General features: G+C 36.6%; 1 protein-coding gene across 1 annotated transcript in view; it reads left to right on the top strand.

Annotated features, from left to right (window-relative positions):
• Ulk2 (unc-51 like autophagy activating kinase 2) overlaps window positions 1-18,594 on the top strand; it is a gene marked incomplete at its 5' end in the record, with an annotated part of 75,129 nt that overhangs the window by 26,996 nt on the left and 29,539 nt on the right. The window contains 2 exon segments of the mRNA XM_005399291.2: window positions 3,102-3,273; window positions 10,450-10,510. Coding sequence (XP_005399348.2) covers window positions 3,102-3,273; window positions 10,450-10,510 — 233 coding nt within the window.

Genomic DNA, 18,594 nt, shown 5'->3' with positions numbered 1-18,594 from the left:
TGTGGGAACATGGATAAAGGGCATCAAAATCAGATAGGAAGGCCATTCAAAGAGGGGATTGGTTGAACAGAGTTTAAAAAATGTGTTAGCAAGATGAGTTAATTTAAAAAAATAAAAAAGGTATTATAGGCTGAGGAACCCTGTATGTAAAGTCAGGAACCCCTATATGTAAACCCCTATATGTAAAGTGTGATTCAAGAAATTCTCTAGCCTCCTGTGACCGCTTACATTTAAATTTTTAGGATTAAGTGAAATTTAAAATAGTCAAATGAGCCACATGTCAAGTGCTCAGGAGCCATAGATAGCTAGTGGCTACCGTTTTGGACAGCTCAGATATAGAATTTCACCATCTTTGCACAAAGGACAAGGTTTTTTCAGTAGTTCAGTCTGTGGGTGTAGAGACATTGGTGATACGAAAATAAAGCAGAAAGGGAGGCAGAGGCTGCGTCCTGACAAGAGTTATGTGCAAAGGTGTTTTAAACTATTCTTAAAGCTATGGTGAGCTGCTTAAATGATTTTTAAGTATAGGAATGATAAGATCCTCAATGTATTTTAGCTAGATTCTTCCAAAGCAATATGGAAGACTAGATTGGAAAGAGGTAGAGAGTATTTAGTACTAGAGAAATGAAAATAACCTGAGACTATTACAGTGCTTACCATCATCATCATTGTCATCATCATCCTGAGCTTACCGTCATCATCATCATCATCATCAATCATCATCAATCATCATCATCATCATCTTGAGAACAATAGTCTAAACTAAGGAAGCAGTAGGAAAGGAAAAAGAGGAGTGCAGGTAAAAGAAAGGTTAAGAATTTGCAGATCCTGAATCTTGTTTGAATTTGGGAGAGCAGCAAGTAAGGAGCAGTGAGACCTTGTTGGTGACTGACTAGAGGGTTGAAGGCAGAAGTGGATTATGATGGATTAAGGAACATATAAGTGAAGAATTTGAGTCAGTGAAGATAGAAAATTTCAAAAAACAATGTGAAGAAAAGGACTGAGGTCTAACTCAGGGCTACTGGCCGCACCCCCCCTCCCCCGCAAAAAACAACAAAAAAAAACAAAACAAAAAACTGGTGGAATCAGAGGGTGGTAGAAATATGAAATATGAAAAAAGTACATTTATGTGCAGAAAGGAGAAAAGTAGAATAAGGGGAGAGAGTGAAAATGTCAGAAGCTAGTCTTTGTTCTTAGGGAGATAGGGCTGAATAGAGTGCAGAGCCAAGGTAGAGAGATTAGTTTTGAATAGAAGAGAAATCTCTCTTTCCAGAAGGTAAGAAAAGAGGACCAGAGTAGTTGTTGATGCAGATGATTTTGTGAACAGCAGGAGAAGAAATTGAGAAAGTTCTTCCCTAAACTATAGGCAAGAAATTGTGGAGTCAGATACCTGGAATCATATCTCAGCTTGACTTTACCTTTTAGATCTGTGAACTTGGGCAGATTACCTAGTCATTTGAGCATTTTTTTTGGTTTAAATGTGAAATGAAATTTAGAAAAAGACTGGAGTTAGGTGACACGTGGAAAGCTCTGAACAACACCTGGCATGTGGTTTATCTTTAGTAAGTGTTAGTCCCTCTCTTTTCCCTTTCCCTTTCCATATAATGTCTTCAACAAGTGATATGGAGATTTTATGTTTATGTATAAGTCTTACATACAAAGATGCTTTGAGACTGATTTCAGTGCACAGTGATATTCAAAGGAGCAACAGGACTGAATTGGGTATTTAAGATATGGGTTTAGAAAGCACGATATCATGTTTTTCTTTTTTTTAAAAAAAAGAAACAAAGATTAAAGAGGGTCATAGAGGCTGTGAAGAACTTATAGAAGAAATTAAGAAGTTCATTTTTTTAGAAAAACGTTCTAGCCAGGTGTGGTGGCACACTGCTGTAACCCCAGCACTCAGGAGGCTGAGGCAGGAGGATCACTGTGAGTTTGAGGCCAGCCTGGGCTACATAAGTGAGTTCCCAGCTGATCTGCATTATATAGTGAAATCTTGTTTCAACCCTGTCTCCTAAAACCCCCAAAATACCCATTCTATAACTAGGATATTGAATTATCACTAGAGTTCTTGAAGTAGGCCAAAAGAGATATAGATAGGTATGCCTAATTATTTGTTAAAATGCTTTTATTTGTATGATTTCCTTCCTTTCCTGTGCTGTCTCCCACAGAAAAACCATCTCTGCCCCCTAATAAAACAAAAGAACTTAAACATACCTGTAAGGTTTTCTGGATATTTTTTTCTGGAGTATAAATAAATTTTTAGTCTATTGTATAGTTATCTTTGTTGATTTATGTAGTCTTTTACATAACACAGTGTGTTGCTTTGCTTTTTTGAAAGGTTTCTTTTTTGCAGACTTGAATCTTTTTGTGTGCAGATGTAATTAAATTAAAGTCCCTGAACATTTTATGTTTATATGTTAAGTGAAGGGCTGAGGATATAGCTCAGTAGTATAAGCACCTGCCTGGCAAGCGCAAGGTGCTGAGTTCAAATCCCTGTGCCATCTAAACAAAAAAAACTCAGCATCATATCCATTAAGTGACTAGTTTTTGAGTGCTTGCTTGGGATGAGGGGTGTTGCAGACATAAAAAGTTCACATGCAGCCCAGGATGGTGGTGCATCTCTGTACTCTCAGCTGTTTGGGAGTCCGAACAGGGCGTCACTAGCTTGAGGCCAAGCTGAGCCACTTAGCAAGACCTTGTCTAAAATAAAAAATCATAAAAAGGGCTGGAGATATAAGTCAATGGTAGAGTGCTTGTCTAGCATGTGTGAGGCTCTGGGTTCTACCCCTAGCATCCAAAAGAAATAAATAACCAAATCACTCACCTGCCCCAAAATTTAAGGAGAGGCAGACAAGCACATATGATAAGTAGTATGATATATTTTAAACGTCATTTTTGGAAAATATTTTAGAAGTCTTTATGAAAACACTTTTAAACTGCTCTTCTGAAAGATTTTTCACAGAGATTTTTTTGGAAATCTTAGGTTGAATTGAACTTTCTGCCCTCTTATATGGAAAAAACATACTCTTTGGTCTAATGGCTGTTCTGCCTTGCATTTTATTATTAGGCCAGTTTTAATTTTATGTTGTTAATTTTAGTCCCTTTCAGATATGCAGCATATTCAGGAAGAAAACTTATCCTCCCCACCATTGGGTCCTCCCAACTATCTGCAAGTGTCCAAAGATTCTGCCAGTACTAGTAGCAAGAACTCTTCTTGTGACACGGATGACTTTGTTTTGGTTCCACACAACATCTCGTCAGACCACTCATGTGAGAATCTTTTCTACTTGTACACATTATATTTCTTAATTTTCTAGATTAATATTTTTTAAACTTTCATATCACACTTTCTTGTATAGGGTGCCTTTTCAAGTGGGCATTTTATTTAGTTGTTTGTATTCTTAGAATTACATACCTACCTTTTTAAGATCTACACAATTATCTTCTATAAAGCAGTAATTTTGGATTCTGAACATAATGAAAACTTAATAAGAAATTATCTTGTTATATTTGTATCCAAACAGAATTAAATAGAGAAGCAAGCAAAATGAGTAAAATTAATTAAAGAAATTAAAGGGAAAAACTTATTTGGGAAAGAAAAAAACAAAACAAAACATCTAAAAGTCTTGAGGAGTCTTAAAAACAGTTCTGGGTATATTTTAGGAAATACATTCAAGAACAGATTCAGGAATGAGCTCCAAAAATACTTAGGAAAGATTTTTATAAGGGAATCAGGACCCAGGTTAGCTAAGTATAATCATTGTTCTTTGGAATAGTAAAAGATCACAGAAAATCTACAAGAAGAAAGATGTTAGATATAATTGTTAACAAAAAAACTGATTTGGACATGAAGAAAGAGGATCAGAAGAGCTGGAGATTGGATTACTTTATTAATTGAGTAATGTCAGTACTGAGTGCAGAAGTTTACATGGAGAGGTCTCTTTGTTTTTGTCAGATACTTATTTAATAAATGCTTCTGCTGGGTGAGGTGCTTATTGAGGAGGGCATAGTTGCCAGACTGAACAATTTAAGGATTTATTATCTGGTGAAAGGAAAACATGGACCACAGTAAACATGGGCCACATATGCACCATTTATAATTATTGCTGTGAGAACTGAGAGTTACCTTTAAAAATTACTCAGTACAATGGTTGGTTTTATTTCTTTACAGAAGTTAAAAGTTTAAAAGTTATGAAGTAATTCAAACAGAAAATTTAATACTTCAACACACACCGAACAACACAACATACATTGTGCTGTGTTGCTTTTATATATGTCAGCATTTTGCCGTATTTGTTTTAAATGCCTTTTCTAAGGATAAAAAATACTGTAGCTACATACAAAGTTGCTTTCCTTTTATTAGTCTTCCCAGATATATATTCTTCCTGTAGATATTTTTATCTTTAAGCATGTACCTATATCCATATACAGTATATAGTATATTTGTCTTTCCATGGTTGAATGTAAATGATACATAGAATGATTACTTCTGTAGTTTGCTTTTTCTTGTTTTTTGTTATGTATCTGGATCCATATTTAGTTATGTGTCCAGTTCACTTTTAATAATTGAATTTTACACTATAAGCAAAACTCATTTACCTATTTTCCTATTGTTTTATACTGAATTATTTCTGCCTTTTTACTATTTAAGGAGTATTAAAATGTTCTTGTATACATGTGCTAGAATTTCTTCTAAGTGGATAGAAGGTAGATAAGATAGGTACAACTTCAACTCTATGAAATATTAGTATGATCAAGTTGTAGCAGTTGTCGCTACTCCAGTGTTATAATGGTATTTTTCTTATTTAGCTTTACCTGGAATTCATTTTATAGATAAGAAGGTAGGTAAGATAGGTACAACTTCAACTCTATAAAATACTGATATAAACAAGTTGTAGCAATTGTTACTGCTCTAGTGTTTTAATGGTATTTTCCTGTATTTCCTTATGAAGATTTTTATTATTTTTTTCATATTTAGCTTTACCTGGAATTCATTTTATATGTACAGTAAAGTGTAGGGATCTGACAGTTACCCCAGCTTTATTGAATGTTCTGTCTTTACTAGTGTAATGCTAGTAAAAATCAAAATGTAGGATTGGGTTTAAGATTCTTCATTTTACTCCGTTGGTCTATTTGTTTATATTGTTTCATAATTTTATATTTGTACCTCAGCACACACGTGTCATCAGGAAGGAGGAGGAGTGATAGAGAGCACTGTGGTATTCTTCAGTGTCACCCTGGCTGCTGGTCCTTTCCCTCCTCTGCTGTCCCCAAATAGTGTAATTTCATCTTGACAAGTCATAAAAAAACCATTTTGGGATTTTGGTGTGAATTGCATTGATTCAGTAGACTTGCTTAGGGATGTTTAGGATCTTTGTAATATTAAATCATCTAGTCAAGATGTTTGTTGCTCCAGTTATTTAGATTTATTTAATATGTTCTGATACATTTTTATACTTTTCTACATGAAAAGTATTCATCTTTGTTTTATTCTAGTTACTTATTGTTTTAATTGCTTTTCCATCATTGGGACAAAATACCTGCCACTGAAAGGAAAGGCTTATTTGGCAGTGGATTCAGGCAAAGTAGGCTGTCTCTCTAAGAAAGCATGCATGTTGGAAGGTCCTGGTAGAGGACAGCTCCTCATCTCATGGCAGCTATGAAACAGGAGAGTGGTGGTGGTGTGGGGAGGAATTGGACTCAAAAATGCATCCTTCCAGGTCAAGCCCCTCAGGGACCCATCTCCAACCAGGCCAGAGCGCCTAACAGCACATTTAGCTAGTACATTAATCAATGGATGATGCCACTAAGGAGTATAGCTCTGCCATGATCCAGTCATCCTCAACCACATGAGACTGTTCAGGGACATTTTAAATCTAAACCATAACATCCTTCTCACCTCAAAGGGCTCATCACCATCTCATTATGCAAAATGCATTTAGTTCATCTCTGAAGAGTTGCCAAAGTCATAACAGTTCTAGCATTGCTGAAAAATCCAACTCCAAAGTCTCCTTTGAGATTGAAGACAAACTCTTTGCTATGAGGCCATGTTAAAAAAAAAAAAAAGTTAAATATTTTCAACATATAGTGACAGAGAGTAACCATTTCCATTGCAAAAGGGAAGAATTAGGGGTTTGGGGATGGTTGGAAAGAAATTGGATCAAAGCGAGACTGAAACCCTGCAGAGCAAACTCTAAATTTTGTAGCTTCATGTGCAGCGCTCAGGGCAGGTTGTGGTGATATGTGAGTTCCATATGGTCTGTCTCTCATGCTGGCTCCACTCATTGCCTGCAGCTTTCCTCAAAGGATAGCCCTGTTTCTGGTATCTCTATCTTCCTGTCATCTCTACTACACTTTGGTTTCACTCTTACAGATTCACACACTGCCCTTTCATAGGCACACTGCCTTCCTCTGAAATCTGGGTGGAAATTTCCCTCGTACCACACCTCTTGTGGTATGCCTGTAAAACCAGTACCACATGGGTGAGACTAAGGTCTGCCACCAGCTTGAGCAGTAGTGTGACCCCCTTGGATCATGGCTGTAGAGGCCCCCAAGTGTCTGGATGGTTGAACATAGTGAACTAAATCCTGGAGAACCAATTCCCTAGGCACCTCTTTTCCCAGGGGCCCTGTCTTCCTAAGTGGAAGTACCCTCATGATCCAACCACTTTCCAAACACTTGAGACATTTGGGGGTCATTTTAAATCTAAAGTGTTGATACTTGTTTTTTGTGTTAGTATAAAGTTTTCCCAATTGTTTCGGTGATGGTCACTGTCTGGGATCAGTTCTCACTCCTTATCTTGCTATGTCTACATTTATTGTAGTTGACCACATCTTCCTGGTCTCCCCTCCTTTTTTTTTTTTTTTTTTTTATTTGAGACTGCATCTCACTAAAGTGTCCAGACTGGTTTTGAATTTGTGACTTTCCAGCTGCATCCTCTCAATAGCTGGGATTACAGGTATGCATTACCACATCCAGCCACGTCCTCCCCCCATTATTAAAAATGTGTTATTGTGAAATATATCATTACATGTAAGATATTTAAAACATCCATACAGTTTAAAAGTAGAATGTAACAAATACCTGCGTACCCTCCTGATGTTATCTTCTTTGATTTTCCATCTTTTTTTTTTGTCTTATTGCTTGGCATTTAGGACTGTTTTCTTCTAATCCTTGTCCAAGGACAAACTTAGAACAATTTAGTTTAAAAATCTTAATTGGCCTTGTTTCCTGTTTTAGTATTGGGCAGTACTTTATTCCATGAAACAGAGTAAATGTTCCCATGAGCTAAGCAGAGGAGGTTGGTTTTATAGACAGAAAAAGTAGGAAGAAAAGAGAAACAAAAAGCAAAGACCAGATTGATTAGAGTTACTTTTTCCTGACAAGTTGCTTTTCCTTGTGAGGTTGTCAGGAGAGACACCAGTCTAAAAACAACTGATTAGTTGACATCAGGTTATTTTAAGGCAGTGTAAGGGTTAAGACAGAGGGACTATGTTACCCTGTTGGTTGAACTATGTTACCACGTCAAACGAGGCTGGCTGGGAGAGTTGGCTACTACCTCTTTAATCCTGATTTCTTAGAAGGTCGGATAAATAGCTTAGTTTCAGGTTAATGATACAGAACTTTAGTGTGAAATGCTATTTTGCTTTTTAGTCTGGTCTTTTAGTTGGGACCTAGTGCAGAACTTAGTGCAAAACAGTGGGTTCTTGTTAGTTATTTGACACTCTCCTATTGAGTTTTAATTTGTGATGTCATGTTTTTAATTTTCAGAAGTTCTTTTTTCTCCTGAGATTGTTATTTCAGGGTGCGGTATTCTGTTTTGTTGTATATTCATAATTAAGAATTGAAAATTCTAAAATTCTTTGAAAGCTCTGTATGAAGGTATATTTTATTGACTATGTTTATACTGGGTGATAATGCTGAGGCATTTGCTTGTACTGTTTCCTTTTTGGAGCACTGTTCAGGTCCCTGAAAGAAGAATTATCGAGTCTTCTTCCTAAAGAGAATCTCATACTTTTTTGGGGAACCAAATTGGGTAAGATGTCTGAAGGTCTCAGCTATTGTAAAGTCACTTAATAACTTTGTTTTACCAACCTGTAACTCTTCCTCGTATTCTACAGTCCAGAGATCCAGTTTAACTCTGTCTCATGTATAAAAATTCCGTCTTTGGCTATAGTAGGAGATAGACATTGCTTGTCTGCATAGAGTTAGAGGGAGAATATGTATTTTTAAGAATAAATTTTATTGCATATATTTAAGGCATTCAACATGATGTTATATAAGTATATATAGTAAAATTGTTACTGTAGTAAAACAAATTGTACACCTTCTCATAACCCCTCCCCACATGACTAACTATAGTACACTATTGTTTCTGTGTTCTAACGGCTTTTAAAAAGATGTTCACACCAGGCATGGTGACAAATGCTTGTAATCCCAGCACTCAGGCTGATGCAGGAGGACTGCCGTGGGTTCAAGGCCAACCTGGGCTACATAGTGAGACTCTATCTCAAAACAAAACAATACTTTTATATAATCCTGTCTTTAGTTGTGTTTTTAGGGCCAGTTTGAAAGGTATCTGGTTCTGCTAAGTAAAACTTTCTTTGGGGTTCTGTGACGTAAATTGACTTACTTTTGGGCTAAAGATTCCGTTTTTTTTTTTTTATCAACTTGTTGAATCAGTTTTCTGGCTTCCAGATTTTTGTGAGTGAGACTTTTCTGTTCTTGTTTTCCTGCCTGAGTTTATGCTCTTTTCTGTCATTCACTCTTTCCCTGTAGTTTCAAAATAACAATATATTATTATCACAGCACACAAATACTACTCAAAAATAAAATTATTAAAAGCCATTCAAAAACCTTTCTGTGAATCTTTTTGTCCTTAGGGTAACAACAGTTAGGGATATGTAAATTAATGAGTTTTAGAGTCACTTCAAATAATTGCCTTCTGGTGAGAAAGCTACCAAGCTGATGTACAGTTAGGTTCCTTTGTTTTATTTTGCTTTTGCTTTGTAAATATTTTTCTTCTTTTGATATAATTTTCTTTTATAATTATGTGTGGTTCCAAACTCAAAGCTACAAAAAACAAAGTATAATTAGTGAACCCTGCCTTCTGTGCCTGCCTCATGTCCCTGTTTCTTCCATTCTCCTACAGGACTATTTAATTAACCTTTCAAAAAGATTCCTCTTTTGTATCACTAGTCTTTTTTTCCTTACCCTAATTTAATTTCCCTTATACTTCTTATTACTGCCTGACATTACTAGGTTCTTTTCATTTATAAATTGTAAGTTTCATGAGAGCAGAGCCACAAGATATACCAAATAAATGCATTTCTCAAGAGTATTTGTGACACCTACCCCTCCTTCTTTGACTATAGGTTAGCAGTATAGTTTATTTTATTTTTAAATATTTATATTATTTGATCAACATGGCTGTTTCACATCACATAAAATCACATAGGGCAACGTAATATAGTGGGCATAACAGTGACCTGGGAGTTGTCCCTGAGTTCTGAGCGTGAAGTACTCCATCTACAGAGGACTAAATGAGTAGATGGAGTTGGCTGCAGCAGGTACTATTGTTTCCAACAAGACTCAGCTTCCATGATACCTTGTTCAGCACCCATCTAAGACCTGAGTGTTATGCAGGAGGATGGGGGTACTCTAGTATTAGATTGGGCTAGGCTTTGTTATACAGTCATTTCTGGTATAATGATGATATATGTGTTCTATGCAAGATTGAGCAGTAAAAGTTACAGGGCAAGCTAGGCATGGTGGCCTGCATCTGTACTTCCAGCTACTTGAGGGGAGGAGAATCACTTGAGCCCACAAAGTTGAGACCAGTCTGAGCAACACAGTGAAAGCTCATCTCAGTGATAACAAAAGGATCTCTCAACATGTGATCATCAGACAAGAAAACTTAAAAAAAAATGACAGAACATATGCACAAAGTAATATTAGGGCATAACACTCAGAGCTCCTGTCAGTGACCGATGTAAAGGACTCTGATAAAAATAATAGCAGTTTTTGCACTTCTTAAATGGTGATGAAATATTAAACACTGCAACAAATAACAGTTTATCTTGAAAAAAGCCCTTAAGTTTGTTTGTGAGAGTGGACAGTGAGGCTGGGCTTGGTGGCACATGCTTACAATCCCAGCACTCAGGAGGCTGAGGGAGGAGGACTGCCCCAAGTTTAAGGCCAGCCTGGTAAGTTCAAGGCCAGCCTGACCACAAAATGAGACCCTGTCTCAAAAAAACAAAATGGACAGTGAAAGGTTGCAATCCATATTCAACTCAGTGGAGTTTTCTGTATTTACCTATTATTTCTCATCGATGAAATAGAAACTAAGCAAATGGTGAATTAGTGTTGTAATCAGGTAATAATCCTGTTGGAACAAATCTGCATGTGGTGTAACAGAACTGATTGTATTTCTCTCTTTTTCCCTAGATGATATGCCAGTGGCAACTGCAGGCAGACATGCTTCAAATGAGTTCTTAGTGTGTGGAGGGTATGTTTACATACATTTTATTAAAAAAGATTTTTCATATTTTGTTATTTTTGTGAGTTTATAGAACTTTTGTTCTTGATTCAGTATTTGTTGTTTCAAACGTCATTGTTTTTTAAAAGAAGAACTTTCCTGATAAAGCGCTTAGATCTGCCCTCTTAGCCACCTGTGAGGTCATGGTTCAGTAGTGTTTTCTATGCTCACGTTGCTGCGCAGCCATTCTCCAGGGCTTTGTTAGCATTTTGCACAGCTGAAGTTCTGCACTTAGTAAACAATTCTTCCCCATTTTCCCACCCCTGAAGGCTTGGTAACCACCATTCTATTCTGTTTTTGTGAATTTGACTACTTCATATACCTTATGTAAGTGAAATCATACAGTTGTGTGTTTTTTTTAATGACTGGCTTATGTTACTTACTGTAATGTCCTCAAGGTTCATTTGTATTGTAGTATGTGGCAGTTTTCCCCTCCCCTCCCCTCCCCTCCCCTCCCCTCCTTTCTCTTTCTTTTTTCATGGTACTAAGGACTGGACTGAGCTAGATCCCCAGCCCTTTCTATTAATTTTTGAGACAGAGTCTTGCTGAAAAACAAAAAACAGGATGGGCTCAAACTTTGTATCCTCCCTGGCTTAGCCTCCCAAGTGCTTCAATTACAGGTGTGTGCCAGTGAGTCCAGTTTTCCTTCTGATATCATTTTTCAAAGAAGGTTTTAATACTCCCCACCCCCATACTAGGGATTGAAAACAGGGTCTTGTTCATCCTGTCAGGCACTCTTATCAATGAGCCACTGAGCTATAGACCTAGCTTTGTTTATTTATTTGGAGACAGTTTCTTGCTAAATTGCCTAAATTAGCCTTCAATTTGTGATCCTCCTGCCGTAGCCTCCTGAATAGCTGGGATATGCCACCACACCTGCTGCCCTCCTCATTTTTATTTTTATTTTTTATTTTTTTGTCTTTTTGAGGGAGGGTCTTGCTATGCAGTTCAGGCTGGCCTTGAGCTCACTTTGTAGCTAGGCTGGTCTTGAACTCACAACGATCCTCCAGCCTCAGCCTCCTGTGTGCTGGGATTACAGGCGTACGCTACTACTCCTGGCCCTCCTCATTTTTAAAGGGTGATTTTGCTAGATACAGTAATCTTATTGACATTTTCTCTTTTAGTATTTTTACGATAATATTTCATGCCCTTTTGGCATGCAAGGTTTGTGCTGAGAAATCTGATGACAATCTTATGGGAGCTCCTGTATATGTATTGAGTCACTTTTTTCTTGTTACTTTCCAGATTTTCTTTTTGTCTTTGACTTTTGGCAGCTTGATTATAATGTGTCTTATTGTGTATCTCTTTGGGTTTATCTTACTTAGAATTTCTTGAGCTTCTTGAATTTGTATGTCAGTTTCCTTCCCAGATTTGGAAAGTTTTCTACCATTAATTCTTCAAAGCTGTCTCCCTTTTTCTCTTTTTCTGGTACCCCTATAATACATATGGGTCACCTTGATGGCGCCTTTCTTCAGTTTTTTAATTCTGTTTTGGGGGTAGGTGCTGGGGATTGAACCTGGGATCTTGCTCACTTAAGCATGTGCTCTACTATTTTTACTTGTGCCTGCAGTCTCAATTCTATTTTTTTTTTTTTTTTTTTGCTTATCTGACTTGATGATTTCACATGACTTGTATTTGAGTTTGCCATTTGTTTCCCTGATCCTATCTGCTGTTGAATTTACTAGTCAGTTTCTTGATACGGTTTTTGTATTTTCCAGCTCCAGAATTTCCATTTTTAAAAATAATTTCTATGTCTTTGTTGATAATTCTAATTTCATTTCATGTACCGTTTTCCTGGTTTTGTTAATGTTTTCCTGTCTTATCTTTTAATTCATTGAGTAACCTTATGACAATTTACATATTTTCTGGGCTGGTTGTAGATATTTTTAACTTTTTCTTGTTTTTGGTATTTTGAAATAGGGTCTTACTATATATAGTTCAGGCTGGCCTCAAACTCACTATCCTCCTGCCTTAGCCTCCCAAGTATTGAGACTATAGGCATATGCCACCATGCCCAGCTCATAGATAGGTTTTTTTAGGATTGCTTTTGGAAGATTTATTTGTTCTTTGCTAAATCACATTTTCCTATTTGTATGCCTTGTAGTCTTTTCTTGAAAGTTGGATTTTTCTTTTCTTTTTTTGTTTTTGTTTTTGTTTGTGTTTTTGTTGTCGTTTTGAGGCACTGTCTCACTATGTAGTTTAGGTTGGTCCTGAACTCACTAAGTAGCCAAGGCTGGTCTCAAATTCATGGTGATCTTCCTGCCTCAACCTCCTGAGTGCTGGGATTACAGGTGTGTGGCACCACACCAGGCCTGAAAATTGGACATTTGAAAGAAACAACTTCCTCTCTTTTGTCTTGGGCTGGCTTTATGAAAGAGAAGATGTTTGTTAGTCAGCCTGGCTGGGTTCCAGAACTTTTCAGATATTTTCTGGAGTGTGTTTTCTTTGGAATTGTGTATGTACTTTTATCCTAGTGTTACAGACTTAGTGACTTAGTGAGACCTTGGCTCAAAATAAAAAATAAAAAGGGCTGGGGATATAGCTTAGTGAGAAGGTCCTGGATTCAAACCCCAGTACTGCTGGGAAAAAAGAAAATTAATGCATTCCAGGACACCCTTTGAGTGGCAGTGGCACATTGCAGTCTGTTGATACACAGTTGAGGAGCTAGGAGATTAATCAAATTCTATACAGACTTATTTTCTGCCTTTCTTTGAGGATATGGGTATTGTCTTTGTGAGCTTTGCGTCATTATGATCATATACCTGAGATAAGCAACTTAAAAGACAACAGATTTATTTTTGCTCACAGTGCCAGATGTTTCAGTCCATGGTCACTCAACTTCATTGTTTCTGAGCCTATTCTGAGACAGAAATCACAGAGTATTGACAAAACAAAGCTTAATTCGTATCAGCCAGGAGCAAGAGGGAAAGAGCAGAGATGAAAAGGTCAAGAACAAGATACAGACTGTCGTTTTACCCAGTTTTTCATTTATTCTGTAGATAGTTTATGTCTTAGAGGGAGTACATAAATGACATGTGATTGTGCTACGATCAGACCCTTTAGTCTTATACCAGGCAGGTCAAAGATGATGATTCACACAAAACCGTCTAAACTGCAGGAACTAGTAGAGGTAAGGAGAACATGTTAGAGGCTCACGACATACATAGACCTCCCTCCACATCTTGGCCTAAGGGAGTAGATTGATGGTTAGATATTGGTGTTCATATAAAGCTAGACAGAAAAATGGCAATGGTGTCTTAGCTAGCTAGAAGTTGAGGAAAGACTTACTTTCATCTTTTTAGTTAATAAAGTTTTTTATTGATATATACAGTGTGGCATTTAAATACATGTATATAATGTATATATTGGCATATCTATTACCTCAGAGCTATATTATTTATTATTGGAATCATTAAAAATCTTCCATATTAGCTTCTTGGTTTTGGGGGTTTTTTTTTGATGCAGGGTCTCACTATGTAGCACACGGCTGGCCTGAGACTCGTGGTGATCCTCTTGTCTCAGCCTCCTGAGTGCACCATCACACCTGGCTCATATTAGCTGTTTTTGAAATAATTGTCACCATAGTTATCCTGCTGTGCTATATGGATGAATAATATACCATTGTATATATATACCACATTTGTATTTCCTTTATCCATTTACCCATCAGTGGACACCTAGGTTGATTTTTTTTTTTTTAAATTTTAAAGACCAAAAAGCCCACCAAAATTTTAAAAGGACAGTAACAGTGGTTAATATATTGCATATTGTTATCTTTAAATTAATTACTCAGAGTGCAAGATACAGGCATTTAATTGTCCAAACAGTATTGACACAAACCTTTTCAATGAATTAAGAGAAATTAGTAGTATAACTATCTTAACTATCGTGTGTGTGTGTGTGTGTGTATTTATGTATATTTTTGCTTTTCCCTTTTCTCCTTTCCTCTATCCCATTTTCACTTTCCTTTTGAACAGTTTCTTCCTATTTTATAATATCTTTGTACATTTTCGATCTTACTACTCTCTCAGCTTCTCACACTAGGGGAGACATTACAATGTTTACACATTTGCATCTGGTTTACTTCACTTACAAGTATGGTCTCCAGTTGCATGCATTTATCTATACAAGTCTCTGGTTTATCCTTCTTTATTGCTAAGTAGTACTGTATTATATAAAAGGACCACATCCTTCTTACCCATTCCCTGGTTTATGGGCATTTGGGTTGTTTCCAAGATCTAGCTATTACAAATTGTGCTGCTATAAACGTGGGTGGATATATATCATTGTGGTATGATATTTTTAATTCTTCTGGGAAAATAACCAGAAGAGGAATAGCTGGGTCAAATGGGACCTCCAATCTTAGTGTTTTGAGGAATCTCCAGACTGATTTCCACAGTGGTTGCACAGTCTACACTCGCACAAACGGTTGGAGGTTTCCTTTCTCCCCATAGTCCCTCCAGCATTTGTTACTGGCTGCTTTCTTGATAATAGCCATTCTTTCCGGGGTGAGATGGAATCTCTGTGTTGTTTTAATTTGTATGTCTTGAATGACCAGTGATATTGAACATTTTTTCATGTATACATATTTTTGCTGTTTGTATTTCTTCATCAGAGAAGTGTGTATTTATCTCAGAGGCCTATTTTTGGATTGGGGCTTTAAATTTTGGAGGTCTGATTTTTCCAAGTTCTTTATATGTTCTTGATAGTAATCCTTTACCTGAGGAACATCTGGCAAAACATTTTTTTCCCACATTGTGGGTTGTCTCTTCACTCTGTTGGTGGTTTCTCTTGCTGTGCAAAAGCTTTTTAATAAGATGAGATCCCAGTTGTTGATTCTTTGTGATAGGTCTTGTGCGATTGGGGTTTTGTTCATAAAGTCCTTGCCTACACCAGTATCTTTAAGAGTTTTACCCATTCTGTCTTCCAGCAGGTTTTAATGTTTCTTATTAGATCTTTGATCCATTTCGAATTTAGTTTAGTACATGGTGAAAGATGTAGGTCTAATTTTAATCTTTGGCTTGTGCAGAGCCAGTTTTTCTAGCACCATTTATTAAAGAGGCTATCTTTCTTCCAGTGTTGGAATTTTAATTGGAATTGCATTAAATCTATATAACAGTTTTGGAAGTTTGGCCATTTTCACTATTTTCATTTTTCATACCCAAGAGCAAGTGATATCTTTCCATTTTCTGATATTCTCTTCAATCTCTTTTTTCAGAGTATGGTAGTATTCAGTGTAGAGGTCTTCTACATTCTCTGTTAGGTTGATTCTTAGGTATCTCATTTTTTTGTATGCTCTTGTGAAAGGTATTATTTCCCTAATTTCTATCTCAATGAGTTTGTTATTCAGGTACAGGAAGGCTATTGATTTTTGAGTGTGACATTGTGTCCAGCTACACTACTGAATTTGCTTATTAAATCTAGTAGTTTTTTAGTGGAGTTTTTGGGTCTTCTATGTAGACAATCATGTTATCTGCAAATAATGATAATTTAACTTCTTCCTTGCCTATCGTTATTCCTTTTATTTCTTTCTTGTCTAATTGCTCTGGCTAAAATTTCCAGGACTACACTGAATAAGAGTAAAGACAGTGGACATCCGTGTCTTGTTCCAGATTTTAGAGAGAAAGCTTTCAGTTTTTGTCCATTTAGTGTCATGATGGCTGTGGGTTTGTTGTGGATGATGGCTTTTATCAGATTGAGATAAAGACCATCTATTTCAGTTTTCTGTCAGGTTTTTGTCATGAATGAGTGTTGAACTTCCTCAAGCTTTTTCTGAATCTATTGAGATGATCATATGGTTTTCGACCTTGGTTCTATTAATGTGGTGTATTACATTTAGTGATTTACATATGTTGAACCATCCCTGCATCATCCCTGGGATGAATCCAACTTGGTCATGGTGTATAATCTTCTTGATGACTTGCTGCATTCTGTTTGCCAGTATCTTTTTGAGGGTTTTTACATCTATGTTCGTTAGGGAGACTGGCCTACAATTCTCTTTCTTCTCTGATTTTGGATCAGGGTAATGCTTGCTTCAGGGAATGAGTTTGTGAGTATTGCTTCTCTTTCAATTTCATTAAAGAGTTTGAGAACTAGTGGTGTTAGGTGTTGTATAAATTTCTTGTAGAATTCAGCAGTGAATCTGTCAGGGCCTGGGCTTTTCTTTGTTGATAGGTTTTTAATTACAACTTTGATTTCACTGATTGATACAGGTTTATTTAGGATTTTTACATAATCTTGATTCAGCTTTGATAATTTGTATATATCTAGAAATCTGTCTATTTCTTCTGCATTTTCTATTTTATTAGAATACAGGTTATCAAAGTAGGGAGAGCTGATCTTCTGGATTTCTGTAGGGTCCACTGTGATTTTACCCTTTTCATTCCTAATTGTATGGATTTGAGTCTTTTCTTTACTTTTTTTGATGAGGTTGGATAAGGGTTTGTTGATTTTATTTAATCTTTCAAAGAACCAACTGTTTGATTCACTGATTCTTTGTATTATTTTCTTAGTCTACAATGCGTTAATTTCTTCTCTGATCTTTATAATTTCCTCCCTTGTGTGAGCTTTTAGCTTAGCCTGTTCTTTCTCTAGAGGTTTGAGGTTCACCATTAAGTTGTTTATTTGCGTTTGTTCTGTTTTCCTAATATGGGTATTCACTGCTAGAAGTTTCCTTCATAAGACTACTCTCATTGTGTGCCATAAGTTCTGATATGTTGTATTGTCATTGTCATTTAGTTGTAGACACTAATTTCTTCTTTAAGTTCACCTGTGACCCATTGGTTGTTCAGGAGTGTGCTATTTAATTTCCATGTGTTTATGAGGTTCTTGTGGTTTCTTTAGCCATTGATTTCCAATTTCATTGCACTATGGTCCGATATATGTATGGGATAATTCAGTTGCTTTGCATTTACTTAAGCATATCCTATGAGTTAGTATGTGGTCTATTTTGGAGAACATCCTGTGTCCAGCTGCGAAGAAGGTGTATTCTGATGTTGTGGGTTGGAACACTCTGTTGACATTTACTAAGTCCATTTGTTCAAAAGTTTGGTTCAGTTCTAATATTTCATTGTTGGGTTTTTGTCTATTGATCTGTTTTTTTGTGACAGTGGGGTAATGAAATTCCCCAATACAATTGTATTAGTGCTTATTTGGTTTCATGCCTTTTCATGTTTGTTTGATGTAGTTGGGTGCACTGATATTTGTTGCATATATATTTGTGATTGTTATCTCTTCCTCTTGGAGTTCCCTTTACAAGGATGTAATGACCTTTTCCTCTCTTAATCAGTCTTTGCTTAAAATTTACTTTATCTGCAAATAGAACAGCTACCCCTGCTTTTTCTGGTTTCCTGTTGCATGCAGTATTATTTTCCATCCTCTGACTTTCAGTCTGTGAATTTCTGCCATCCAAGTACTAACCAGACCTGACCCACCTTAGCTTCCAAGATCAGACGAGATTGGGTGCGTTCAGCGTGGTATTGCTGTAGACAGTCTGTGAATTTCTTTTTGAATTAAATGTGTTTCTAGTATGCAGCAGATTATTGGATCATGCTTCTTGATCCATTCTGCCAGTGTGTGTTCTTTGATTCATAAATTAAGACCATTAACATTGATGGTTATAACTGATATGTATTGATTTATCCTTGTCATGTTATTTTCCTGTTGTTGGCTCCCTCTTTTTTTGTTTTCCCTCCGTGTTTGCCTTGGCTGGCGGATTCCTTTGGTTGAGGTTCATGGAGTATAGTACTCATTACCTCTTTCTATAATGTCCTTCAAAACATTTTGGAGTGCTGGTTTTGTGGGCTTACATTTCTTCCGCTGTTCTTTGTCATGGAAGTATCTTATTTTTCCAAAAGTTCTGAAAGATATCTTGAGGGGTACATCAATCTGGGTTCAAGGTTGTTTTTCTTTAGAGCTTGAAGTACTTCTCTCCAAGCTCTCCTTGACTTGAGGATTTATGCTGAGAAGTCAGCTGTGCTTCTGATGGGCTGTCCTTTACAGGTGATTTGTTTCTTTTCCCTAACAGCCTTTAAGATTGAATTCTTTTTTTTTTT

The sequence above is a fragment of the Chinchilla lanigera genome, unplaced genomic scaffold (genome assembly GCF_000276665.1).
Source record: "Chinchilla lanigera isolate Chin_1 unplaced genomic scaffold, ChiLan1.0 scaffold00066, whole genome shotgun sequence".
In the NCBI taxonomy this organism is placed as follows: domain Eukaryota; kingdom Metazoa; phylum Chordata; class Mammalia; order Rodentia; family Chinchillidae; genus Chinchilla; species Chinchilla lanigera.
The sequence above is the reverse complement of the archived record's forward strand: the minus strand, read 5'-3'. Positions and strand labels throughout refer to the sequence as shown.